The sequence below is a fragment of the Pagrus pagrus genome (genome assembly GCF_965226575.1).
Source record: "Pagrus pagrus genome assembly, chromosome: 17".
Classification (NCBI taxonomy): Eukaryota; Metazoa; Chordata; class Actinopteri; order Spariformes; family Sparidae; genus Pagrus; species Pagrus pagrus.
The window spans coordinates 24,904,978-24,918,725 of NC_140201.1; the positions used below are offsets into that span (position 1 = coordinate 24,904,978).

The following is a 13,748-nucleotide window of genomic DNA, read 5'->3' on the forward strand; positions in this document are numbered from 1 at the left end:
GAACATCTATCTGCATTGGCCCCTGTTGAAGACAGGATACAAATACCAAAAAAGTACACCTGTGCAAAAATACATATCTGCATGGATACTACAGGTTCAGTTCATCATTGTCTTCTTATATACCCCATATTGTCAGGATCTAATGTCAATAATCTAATTTATGCTAGTTTGGTAGAAGACCAGGATGTGGAAGATATTATTACTTCTTATTATTTTTATTTCTTTCCCCAAACTGTAAACTATACACAGTCACAGTAGAACATTTTTTTATGACTTTTATCCTTTTGCACACAAGGACACAAATGCAGCATATTATGCACGTGATACACATCGCTGCTTAAGGTTTCACAGTATTCCACTGTTTAGCCAGAAACAATGCAAAAGATGGAGTCCATGTAAGCAAACCTGGATATGAACAGGACCGCAAGATTTAAATATTCTTTCAAAACTAGCACTAGCATTGCACACGTTTGTTGGGCTTCAAGGATACACACAATACATTTGGTCAGTAACACTTCAGGGTTACTTTCTCTTCTGTTTTCACGAAAACGCGACAGTCTTTGTCTGCTATGAGAAATTTAAACTGCTTTGTGCTAAGTGTTGTCCGACTACAATCCTGAGGGGAAGTGTTTATACCTGGTCTGAATGGACACACACAAAGGCAGCATGATCTCTCTCTAAAGAATTTTTGGGGAGTTTGTCCTCAAAAACATTTATTCAATACAAAAAGTTAATTGCTGTGTTAGAGGAAAAATAGAAGCTTTCACACCTCCACTCCCTTGACCAATCACTGTGGAGAATGGGGGACATTGTTAGACTGTCTGTCTCAGAAAGTTAAAGAGAGTTGCGTGACACAGCCCCAACTCTGCCTTTAGAAAGTTGGTTTCAGATGTTGTCAGATGAGGCAACAAGCACTTTGTCTGAAGCTTATTGAGGCCTCTTGGTTGACCTCATTTGAATTAATAGAGCCTCTGTAACAGCGAATCAGTACGCAGTGTTGTGAAGGATTCTTAAGAAATAATGTAACTTTTTAAAATAAAAATACATTCCCCACCCTGAGCCAAAACAACTCTGGAGATACACAAGATTATCACGGCCTAAATAAAGAAATTAAGACACGTTTGAAAAACAATTAAAACAATAAAGAACAGAATTTCAAAAGAAATTATGTTCAATTATTTCTTTTGAATGCCCCAATAGTCTACTGCAGAATGAAAGCAGAAAAAAAGGGAAAAAAAGGTAATTTAGCACTTTTAAATTAATGTCATTCACAAGCTATTCAAGAACAATTGACTTAATATTAAATTGTAACAAAAATAAAAGCACAAAACAAACTTCTCTCAAAACCATCTTTATTCTCAAGAGCCAATTCACAGTAGCTGCAATCATCATCAATCATGAGCTTAAAATCATTTCCTCTCGGGCTCCTCCACGCTCATGTCAAAGCACTGTCCAGAGCTGGACAATGGATCACTGGATCGTGTTTCCAGTAAAAAGCAGAGTGCAAGACAGCGTCTCATTCTGTTTTGCTGCCACAGATTCACTCCTACACTTAGACACTTAATCTCCCTTTCTGTCTGTGACGGTTTTCCAGTATGTGTTGAACAGATGATCTGAACAAGAAGACACTCAAACACACAAGGAGAGAAATCTGTGTTGACGGTGGATGACTTTTTCTCTGATGCTGGTTATACTTTGACCAAGAAGTTGTCCTTACATGTGTTCATGTGTAACTATGCTGCTTTGTACTGACAGTGAGGTCCAGCTAGAGTAATAATTGTTTTTTTTTATAATTGTAGAACTAATGCACTAATTGAAGTGTCTTTTTATGATTCATAATATCTTGCTCATTGTTTTTTTTTGAAGACGTGGAAATGGATTTGAGAGCAAGATACTGTATTTTTTTAACTATGCAAAACAATATCATGTTCATATTATGCTAACAACATCCGTAAAAAAAATCTGCAGTCTGAAAATATACATCCTTTTTTCCTTTGTACTGTAAAATAGCTTTTCTATGGTGCAACTCTTGTTATTGGTTTGTAACTGAGTAACCTTAAGAGTAACAACTCGTGGGAGAGATAACAGCGTACTGGCACCTCTTCAGGAACAGTAAACATTTACTTAACCACCAGTCAGCATTGACTATGTTTACATGCACCAACAGCTCTGTGCATATAATATTTCAAGTAATTATGGTCGTGGTGTGTGAGGTGTAAAAATCCAACATATTCTTACGGCCATTAACACCACTTTGTACATATCCTACAAAAAACAAACATTAGTTTCATAGACTACAAAAAGTTTTGCAATGGTTATGCAAATTTGCATCTTGATGTAATCTGGTCAAAAGGTTTATTTTTTATTTTTACTTTAGTTCTTTGTATAATATATGTATTGTGTTGCAGAGATATCTATAGAAGTTAGCATGCTAACCAGCTAGCCCCTAGCCACTTTGTGCCTTAAGAGGTGATAGTCGATAGTAAACAACATCCACATCTCAGTCTTGGCAGAGCTAGCTGCATGGATAACTGAGCTTAGCTACTAGCTAACGGTAGCTACACTTGGCAGCAGTTATCGGTTACTCGGATGATATGCCCCCTATTTTGGAATATGAATTTTGTAGTCGGCCAATTCTTATTCCTCTAACAATGAGTCAAATGACTTTTTGTAATATGAAGGATCACTTGCAGCGATGAAGCATTTAAGCCTCTTTTTAGCTAACTTTTTTGGTTTTATAGCCTACAAGTTTACTGTTTATGTTCTATCTCAACGTTCCCATCAATTACTTAACCAGGCAGCTGTTTTCAACATCCATAAAGCTTAAGTTACTCCTCTTCCTCAAACAGTACACAAAGTGAGCAGCTAGCTGGTGAACATCATCTAGCACAAACAGCAACAGCTAAAAAGCAAGATATTTTTCTCAGAAGTTGTTGATGACCAAGACAGAGACTAAAGGAGAGTGGATATTAGACTTACATTCATCAGGTCACCACAAACACAACTCAAAAATAATGCTAGGTCCACATCTGCAGTTGTGTAAATGGGCAGTAGCCTAGTTTGCTAACATGCTAGCCATATCAACTGTTTAAGGCCATAAATCGCTGAATGAGTGTGATTTTCTGCTTGGTATGAAGCTCTGCCATCAAATGGCCAACTAAAACAGATTAATGCAGCTTTGAGGTTAGTGTGAATCATTTTGTTAATGGTGGGGTCAGGTAATGGTTCTGACTGTGCTGTAAAAAACTCACTCTGGTTGTGCCAACATCAAATTAATCCTTTCAAATTAAAAACATAATATTTATACACACCAATTTATAAATAATTAATATTAAACTGAATTGTCATAATTAAAGGACCCCCCTGTAATGTGGTTTATCACCTCATTATAATCGGAGGTCGGATTTTTATAAGTTTATATCTTCCAAACGGTCATTTTTGTTTTTCTTTTGCACATAATGTTGTAGGGGAAACTTCTAGAAAACCTTTTGAACTTAACGCTTAATTATCTCTGTCAAGTAGGATTTGTGACTCTCCTGAAAGACCATTAGCACTGAAAAATTCATACTATGACTTTCAGAAACCCAGGGCTGGCTGCAAAAATAGACTTGATGTAACCAACTGAGACGAACTTGGACTTAGATCTAACTAAAAGTCACACTTTGGACTCATGTCAAAATACTTTCACAAACCTTCACAAATCTACTCTTGACGATCTATAAACATAGAGTAAGACTTTGTTGTCTATCTTAATCTTATGCAGCTAAGCAGGAAGTCGGAGCTCTTGGTCCCGCTAATCCTTTAGTCTACACTGGCCTTCAGCCTTAGTTCCTCTCTGCAAGTTCACTAAAGGAGACAGATGAAATATTCTGCAAACCTTTATTCGCAAAAGCTAAAGGAAAGCTGTTGAAAGCAATGGAAAGATGTTTTATAGAAATTGTGCTGAACACACCCTGTGGTGGGTTGGGGGATAAACAGTGGAGGAGTTAATGGGGTCGCCTGTGATATCATTGGCAATGGCAATAAATGTTTAATGTAAAAGCAGTCACTGCATACAATTCTTACCCAATTCTTTTTTTAGTTCATTGTTTTAGTTCTAACTATACAGTAGTAGTTTAATGTATAGTTAAGTGTCACCACTCTTACTAGTACCCACTGTTTGCTACCTGTCAAGCACCCAACAGACAAATTAGTAACTAGCTGGTGAAGAAAGCTGAACATCTAGCAGACGAAGTCAAGGTTGTGTGTCCGTCTGCCTGTTGTGGAGGCGTGCCCTTTAGTGGCAAAAATGATTTAAAGCAGCTTTGAAATGATTCAATTTTATATTGTGCAGGTTTCTCAACTCTCACTGTGGCCCTTTACCTGTGCAGGAACCCAGGAATAGTTCCAGGAACTCTGGGATTCCAGGAAATTTACTTGCATTTCGATCCTAGGAACATAGTTCCAGTTTGTGTTTACGCCATCTAAAAGGTTCCCTGGTCCTGAGGTAGTACGTATTAATAATCCAGCCTATCAGGATGGAGTTAAAGTACTGATGTCACTGTCTGGTCAAACACAAGCCTCCAAACTGCTACAGCACGTATACAGCTGTCTGCAAGCAAGCATGGTCACTGGGGCTTAGCCTGGGAACTTCTTTCAGTGTTGTTGATGTTTAAACAAAGTAATGCAGCCGAATTCCTGAGACTAGTCTAAAAGTCTATAAAAATTCAAAAAAGAGGTAAGAGAGTAAGCCTTTAATGTGGTCCTGTACTAAGGTAGAACATCAAACAGTCATGTAGCAGTAAATCACAAAAGACAACCAGATGATGGCGTTATCATCTCATTGTACTTTTAATGCTCTTCAGGTCTAATTTGCTAATTCAATTAGCTGGTCTAATCTTCATAGTTCTTCATACGCAAGGAAAACACAAACGCACCAAAGGGACTTTTAGGTCCTTGTTTAGTTCCTGAGTTAAGTTCCTGGACTATTTGGTTGAAAAGGGCCAAGGACAAGTCTGAGAGCAGAAGGAAGAGAGACCTAACTCTTTGTCAGTTCATTCTTATTTGTGCAGCCAGCCATGGTTGTTGATAGTTGACCAAATTCCTTTCCCATTTTTTATTGTTCCTGTCATTGCCTCTGACAACTGATGTTTACACGTCATTTTAGGTCACTTCATCTATCAAGCTGAAGTGGGTACTAATTAGTGGGAGATCATTTTGATTTTTACTGTATGTTTTCTAGCAGGACTACTCATTAACTGGTTTACTAATGGCACCAGGCAGCCTCAGTCACAAGGTATCAACAGTTTAACATGGCGACGACCTCAACAGGACTATGGACAACAGGGGTGCATGTAAACGTGGCCAATGTTACTTTTCCAAATGGCTCTGGCTCAGCACGGCCCGGCCTGTCAACCCGGCCGCCTGAGCCCGGGTGCCCATACCCCCATCCATTCTCTCCCTCTGATTGTCTGTGCATTTATTTTTGAGTCTGTACAGTTTTGTGAGGTGTGTGTGTGAGGTCCGGGTCATTCAAACACTGCAGCAAGTCTATTGCTTTGATAAAAGGCATCACTTCACAGAAAAGAGAAAAAAAACACAAGCTGCTTTGAGGAGTAGTGTGAAGCTTGTAAAAGCGAGATATACAAAGCAAATGTTTGTCACATTGCAAACGACAATACCATAGAGAGGCTTTTAGAACAACAACAGAAAGAGAACATAGCGTCTAAAATAAAAGAAAGGAAAGAGCGCTACGTTTTCACAATCTCACCAGCTTTCTCAGTGTACCTCGCTGATGGATGATGAATCATACTGTGTCTGGGTCTCCACATCCCACCCGTTGGTCACAGTGGTGGGGTCTGACCCATTCTTATCTAGGCACATGCATATATGCATATATGTGCATGTGTACAGTTTGTGTACAGGTATACTGTATGTACTGTATATGTGCATGTTTGTGTGTTAGTGTATATGCATGCCATCATAAGAGGGTGGTGGGCTGTTATACAAACAATGTTCCTATCTGCATGTTAATAACAATACAGTTCAATCACCCATTTCCCCAACCCACCATAGCACCATGATGTCACTGTTTTAACATACAGTCTCCCGTTTGCAGGGAGTTGTAAAAAAAAAAAAAAACCCCAAACACAACGCTTGTGGGACTAGTGCGGCAACGAATCCGAGATGAACATTTCAAACTCATAATGGTTGTATTGTAGAAGCTGCTAACGTGGACTAACACGAGAGTCAGGGACTCAGTGTGAGCGGCATGCACTAACTTGCATAACCAGTCAAGTCTTGGTATCGCTATGAAAGCCCAGCAGGGATTCAATAAGGAGGGCATCATTCACTTGGTTTTGGCACAGCATGTGGCATTAATACACAAAAACAAGTACTATATGATTGTCTTTTCCTGACATCAGTGTCATTATGTGCTTTAGTTAGTCCTGACCGGTCTCTGGCAATGATGAACAAGCTCGTTGTAATGCTACTGCTGCGTTCCTTTCAATGTGGGAAATCTGAATTAGTAGCAGGCAGGTTGGAATTACCACCTTTCTGTGGTCCAGTTTGTAAAAAGAAACATGAACACAAGGAAGATTTTCTCTGCAAAGAGAGTTTGTTTTTGTTTTTATGCAGCTAAAACACGTCGATGTTTTAGGGCCATCAGAGAAGCTATACTTGGCCCGCTCAATGCTTCTGCCACTCCAGGAGCTGGCTTATAAATAATGTATTCATTTAGGGCTGCAACAGTTTTTTTTATTATCGATTAATCTGCTGTTTATTTTCTTGGTCAATCGGTTGATTGCTTGTTTTATTAAACTGCATTTTTTCCTTATTTTGTCTGACCAATTATTCAATAAACTAAAAAAATAAGACAAAAGGGACGATTATTCCTCTTCCAATCATTGCATTGACTCGGTATTTTTGATATAAAAAGCTCTAAACGATCGGTTTTATTCGAGGTATTAGAGGTTGGTGAGAAGCTCTACAAACCATGAAGTTTTGGTGAAAAGTAATAAACACATGTTAAATCTGTGGGTCATTACACATATTCTGTGGCCTTTGTCTCTTTTCTTCTTCGTCTGTGGCAAACACTTACTAGACTATGACAAACACTTACTAGACTATGATGAAAGCCCTTTGTCTCATTCCAATTGCACCCACTCCTCAACTCTATTTCACACGCTTCCTGTAGGTCCACTAAGAGTGTGACACTTCTCGGACAGTCTAGATTTGGAATTCAGAGTGGCTCGGTGGACTGCAACTAAACTGTAATGTGGACTCCATCATTTCAGAACTGGAGGATATCTTGTGATTAAATTAACAGATATTTGAATGGAGTTTGGTTTAATGTTCTGCAGTGTGCTTTTTTCTCCAAAAAATGCAGAGTTTCTTGCATATTTCAGACTTAAGTATCAGATAAACATTCTTTACATTCACATTGATGCTTATGTCGAAAGTGGTTTAAAACTCCTTTCATTCTATGGATAAAATATATTTGTATTTCTGCTATGGCCCTTATATGCTGTTGTAGTGAACCTGCTAATGTTTTCCATGATATTAAGCAATGTTTGCTCGGTAGATAGCTCTGCACATAAGAAGCTGTCAGTGTTCCTTCATATTTCAAAATTGTTCCTTTCTCCGTGTTTAGCTACTCAACACAAAGGTGAGTATTGGGCAGAATTATGCTCATCATTTACTGAAAAATAAACTTGCACTCAACAGTACTTTTGTGCAGTGTTAAGACTGTATATCATTATGCAGATATGATGTAGTAAAGCTTCTCAGAAAAGGTAATGTTGCATCTCAGTTTCTTACGCCTCGAGATTCTGTTATAAAATTCAGATTTTTCCGTCATCTCTGGAACGCAGCACTAACTACATTGTGATGTGTGGCTACCACGACACTTACAAAGTCTTGTGAGCTTTTGTCCATTAGAATGAGAGTTGCTGTTAGTGGGTCAGGTCACAGTATGATGGTGAGAAACTGAACAGTTCAGACACTGACCAGATGGATGACTGACTATATGACAGTTAATATTAACAAACTAATGGGTCCAGTAAAGTCGAGCAGGTGGGAGAAAGGCTAACGGATCACTAACAATGTCTTGTTTTGTGTATCAGGTGAGCAGCCATTTTGAGTTTCTCAACATAAAGGAAGGAAAATACAACATTTGCATGGTTTCTAATGAATGAACAAGTGTTGATAAAATCACCATTATGACAACTGTACAATCATCAACACACCAAAAAGAAAAACGTCTATATTAAAATCCGAGGTGAGAGGTTATATCCACAACAATAACAACAACAAAACAAAACAAAACATAAAAAAAAAAAAAAAAAAAAAAAAAAAAAGAGAGAACAAAATACTATTCACATGTACCCGCACTGTAAGGAATGGTTCCATCCAAACTAGACCAGAGAGCTACTCCTAAACTATGGAATGAAGTGACACTCAGTAGTGCTAATAGAAAGTTCATTGTGACGGGCCTTCTGCTGGTTGCACCCCTGAGACCACCGGGGTTCCCAGGCGCTGACGTATGCGCACACATACATGCACGCAAACATACACACATACATTAAAATCCATTGGTCAGTCCTCGAAGACCTCCAGGAAGAGAGGAGGGAATAACTCGGTGGGACACTCCACTTTCATGTGGAGGAATCGGCTGGCGTGGCAGGCGCCGATCATCCGCAGGTCCGTCACCTTCATTAGCAGCTTGGGCCAGAAATGCGCCACTTTGTGTTTGCGGTAATTGATGTAATGTTCAAAGGCCAGCAGAAACTCCTCTTGGCAGCGTTCGATTCGCTCAACACTACTCAGGCCCGACCGATCTGATGACAAGAAGACAGCGACAATGATAATAGTTAGTGTACTGCAGGAACTCCAAGTAGAAATATCTACACTATTTATACTGAGTTAAGGAAAAACTACCATTTATTTCAAATTGTGTTGTCTTTTCATAGCTTAGATGAATAATTAGCAAATCAATTGATTGATCTACCAAGCAGTTCATTTTGAACATCCGTCATTGTTTAATCACTGACTTCCTGCTTCATGTACCCTACTTAACGTAGTTGTGCATGTGGGATTATCAACATTTCAGGTGGGCTGAATTTCACTCGTCCTTCAACTAAAGTGGCTTATCGTCGTATTTTGCGTTAGTGATCTCACTGTGAGCCCGACATCAACAATTACTGTGGTGAGTACAATGTTACAACAGCGATAAAAAGTTGTAACAAACCACAATTACCTTCAAAATCAGAATTTCCAACTTAATTGAATTCATGTGAAACTAAGGTTTGCTCAAAAAAATGGTTAACTTTAAAAATCAATAGCATCAACTTTTAAATTTCTAAATATTGCTTTCGACCTTCTAATCTTGAAAAATGATATTGATTAATCCCACATGACACACAGGACAAGACAGATGGGCAGGCAATCCCCATATCATGACTACATATGCAACACACAGCAGAACATTATTGATCTTCAATGAGATGCAGAGCGTCACACAGAGAAATGACAGTGGAGCCAAAACCAAGCTAGCTGGACAAAGCTCCTCAGAACAATCATGGTGATTAATTGACTGAACTGTAGTTTTTTATGGATTTCATGTCAGAAGAGTACTGTTCATACAGTCTGTGCAGGAGAGAACAAAGCTAACAGCGCTTCTGAGACAGCGGGACCAGTGACCTTTGTGATTTAAGACTGAGTCTGATATTTTGGTTATTATTTGGTTATTTCTGTTGTTTGTCTCCAAAAATGTGCAATTTCCCAAAAAAAATATTCTTATCTGTTAGCACGTTGTTTTTAAGACAATGCTAGTAAACACATGGCCTCCTACAAGAAAAAACAGATTGCATCAAATGACATGCAGTCATGTAACGACTACATTAATGTGCTAAATTAAGACAGAAAGCCGGATGGCAGGTGCTTACCGGATGAAAGTAGGATGACAGCCTGTAGAAGAGCCACCTCAGAGTCATCCAAGTTAAAGGACGACAGCGACACGCCAAGGTCGAAGATGGCATCTGAGACTACGCCCAAGCCTCCGTTCTTAAGCTGACCCCGCGTGACTGCCATCTCACCGTTGAGCGTGAGGGTCTCGCTCTCGGGATCATAGCGAACAGCAGCTCGCAGTGACATGATCTCCATGCAGCAACCTTTCAACAGGATGATCTGGTCTTCACAAGGCAGCTGATTAGAAGGAGGAAGAGATATGTTTCGTGAGCTGAAGAATAGCCACAGCACACACAACTCTTTTCTATTTCAAACAGCTGATTTAAATACGGCTCAACCCGGGGGATGATAACATTTCAATGATTAAAATCTCCATACATTTTTATTTCTACTCTGAAAACGAGCATAAAGAAGCAGCTAGTTGTTTTCTAGCTAACTAATATTAAATATTAAGTTAGCTGTCCTAATAACATGGTTAATGAGTGAGTATTAGTGGATTGTCTCTTTTCTACAGCTTCTTATATTTATAATTTGGAGCAGCTGTATCTAGTAAAATAATATTTGTATCTGAATATAAAATCCAGCTCATGAATGACTTCCAGAAGACATTACTATTTTTGTGAGTAGAGTTTTTACAGGTCTGTGAATTCCTTAGGATTTTCTTGAACTGTGCAGTTTGGCACTAATTATCTGTCAATTTGAGACAGTGTTCAACTATCAATTTCCAATGAATTATTGCTAATTAATGCTAATATCTGCCAAGTATATTGTTGGCTTTGCTGTAACTGTACTGTAATGTCATTGCAGCGTCTAATAAACAAACATGTGTTGGACCTCCATGCGGCCCGTGGAGGGAGCATCAAACAAGCAGCTCCACTTACCTCACAAAACATAGGCAGTTTTTTGGCAAAGTCCACCACTCGGGTTATGGCAGGGGTGATAATTTTTGTAAACTGACTGAAGGCTTCTATATCCACTTTGTTTCCTTCGGGGGGATTGACCATGGATGCTTGACCAATTTCCTCAGGCTGAAATGACAAGGGGAGACGGTCGGTGTCTGAACAGTCCTAATGCTTAAATACAAAAATAAAACAGCACACTGAAACTTCTCTATTATTAAAAACAATGTTGAATTTAGCGGGTAAGATGAGGAGTGTAAAGCATAAATGGTCAAATACAAGAATGGAGGAATCTAAAGGTGTGTGAAGTGTTTACTTTGCAAATGGAGATGAATTACTATCGACATGTAGCATTCATGTAACAAATGTGTTGTGCATGTGAATTACTAAAAATTAATATATTCTGTATTGTCAACATTGATATCGGGGATGAAACTATGAGAAATGCTTTTGTCTGCAGTGTCTTACCTTAGTTTCCTTCACCCCCGCTGCACTCTGGTCAGAAGTATAGAATAAATTACATGTTATTTCATTAAGAAGCATAGCTTCCTCGACCTGTTGGATAATCAACAGGAATCGTGAAGTTTCAATGAAGAACCCATGTCAAGCCAACTAAAAAGAAAACAAGTTAAACTGAGGACAGATGAAAGAGTGCAGATAGAAAACAGAAATCCAAGATGGGTTTCTATGGCAAGAGTCAGGCTCAGGACCACGAGCTCACAGGTCCTCAGAAACACTCGGACGGCCGGCAACGACACCGAAATGTATCATTTTAATGGAAACAACGGACGACGATTCAAACACAACTGTACGGTCGGTATGGAAAAAAACTTCAATTACATTTTCTAATGGCGTGAACGCTACTTTACAGTGCTGTTCGGCTAAATACCACCAGATAACCTGATGAAATCAAAAAGTGATGAAATAGATTCCGCTGTGTTCCTTCAAAGTGACTTTCTCGAATTAAACGAATGTCCTTTCTCGGTCCTCTCAAAAGTATGCCGCAAAATTCCACAACAAATGAGAACCTTAACCAAAAACAAATCTACTCTTCTATCACGACCGTTAAAAAACATATCAGTTCAATTTCACCCGAGTGTTCTTTCTGATCGTGCCATAGAAACCCAAGATAAAGGCAACAGTTGAGACAAGACTTTCAATCTGGACAGAGCGATTAGACTTTACAGAAAAGAAAAACAAAATTAGTCAAAAGGTGAGGTGGGAAATCAAAAGCTACAAACAGAAAGAGAGAAGAATGAAACAGCACGAAAAAAGCAAGTTATTAGTATTAGTCATTTAGGATCATTGCTTGGTAGGACATAAAAAAGACAAGAACATGTTCCAATATAAATTAGTGCTGCTGCCTTGAGGAACACACTTTTCTCCATCGTCCAGCTAATTCTCTCCACTCTACAAGGAGATACAAAAAAACACATGGACATATTAACACAGGGAACAGTGGAACAGTGGTTGTGGTGGAGGCAGAGGTGGAGGACACAGAGGGAATGATATGGAGGGGGTCTGTGAGGGGTGGGGCGGGGAGGAGGGGGGGGGGTGTAGTGGATAAGGCAGGGTAATCAATACAATGAAGGCTGTGGTGAGGAGGGAGGGAGGAGGAGGATATCTCACCAGGAACTTCCGCTTCTGCTTCCAGTGGTTGCCCTGGGCGTTCGTGGCCATATGGGCCTCGGTCACCATACGGATGAGTTCCCACTCCTCCTGTGTGGGCTCCAGTCGGTCCCACACCGTCTTCTGCAGTTCCTCCTTCCGACGACGCTCCCGGTTCTCCTCGATTAGCTTCCGCTTGGCCAGCCTCTTGCTGTTGTCCAACACCACTGGGGGGAGAAGGAGGGGGCAGGGGCAGAGGAAGAAGAAAAAGCAAGACAATGAGAGTGGACAGGAGGAAGGAGGAGGAGGAGGAGGAGGAAGGAGGAGGAAGGAGGGAAAAGCATGAAATGACGAATGGTAATACAGTTGAGGAAGTGTTCAAACACAAAAGAATGTCGTCAATTTCAGTGATATGTGGTGCTCTTGAAGTGTAAAACTGTAAGTACCTTGTAAGTGCATGAGAGGTACAATCAGTGAATGATACAGTGGACACTAGTTGGGGTTTAAATTGTTGCATTTTTGCCTCGTAACCCTCATGTCCAGTGTATTGACAAAATACAGGCTTGAGGTTCAGTTTAATTAAAAACACTCACATGTTGCACACTTACAGTGCATTACACCAGAAGTCTACATTTGGGGTATCAGACACCCACTGCAGGCTTGAAAGGTTGCTGTAATCAACTGAAAATAGCCTTATTAATTTAAAGCAACTGGTTGAATTAATTTAATAAAAGGATTCAAATGGCATTTCTAAATGTTTTATGATGAAGCATCAAAATGTCCATAAAAACAGCTTAAATCAATTCTATAGCACAATCATATCTACACTGTCCACTTGCACTAAGGATGCAACCAGTGACTGTTTCCATTATGTATTCATCTGACAATTATTTTCTCAGTTGATCATAATTTTGTCTATAAAGTGGTGACAGATGTCTGTTGCACTTTCCCAGCATTCCACTTTGCGATGCGAATGTCAAAAGGCAGCATTTTGATCTGTGGTCACTGGGCAGATTACCCAAATAAACACATTCAAGAAATACACAAGCAAGACATGAATCAGACACAAAACACGTCAAGGAAGCAGAAACAACAATACTGGAGAAGGAGACACAACATAAATGAAGCAACACGATATAAATGAAGCAGACAACATAAATGACGCACACACAACATAAATGAAGCACACACAACATAAATGACGCACACACAACATAAATGAAGCACACACAACATAAATGAAGCACGCACAACATAAATGAAGCACACACAACATAAATGAAGCACACACAA

At 39.4% G+C, this 13,748-nt stretch overlaps 1 protein-coding gene across 5 annotated transcripts in view; it reads right to left on the reverse strand.

Annotated features, from left to right (window-relative positions):
• Positions 1-1,335: 1,335 nt before the first annotated feature.
• The window catches only part of thrb (thyroid hormone receptor beta), a 125,536-nt gene continuing 113,123 nt past the window's right edge, over positions 1,336-13,748 (reverse strand). For 4 of the 5 annotated variants that reach the window (XM_084380210.1, XM_084380211.1, XM_084380212.1 and 1 more), the window contains 5 exons: positions 12,477-12,682; positions 11,316-11,402; positions 10,830-10,976; positions 9,927-10,185; positions 1,336-8,819 (listed from right to left, as the gene is read on the reverse strand). In XM_084380210.1, the coding sequence (XP_084236336.1) occupies positions 8,578-8,819; positions 9,927-10,185; positions 10,830-10,976; positions 11,316-11,402; positions 12,477-12,682 (941 nt within the window). In that variant the 3' untranslated portion in view covers positions 1,336-8,577. The remainder of the gene's footprint in view (positions 8,820-9,926; positions 10,186-10,829; positions 10,977-11,315; positions 11,403-12,476; positions 12,683-13,748) is intronic. The other variant, XM_084380213.1, reaches the window with a different exon arrangement.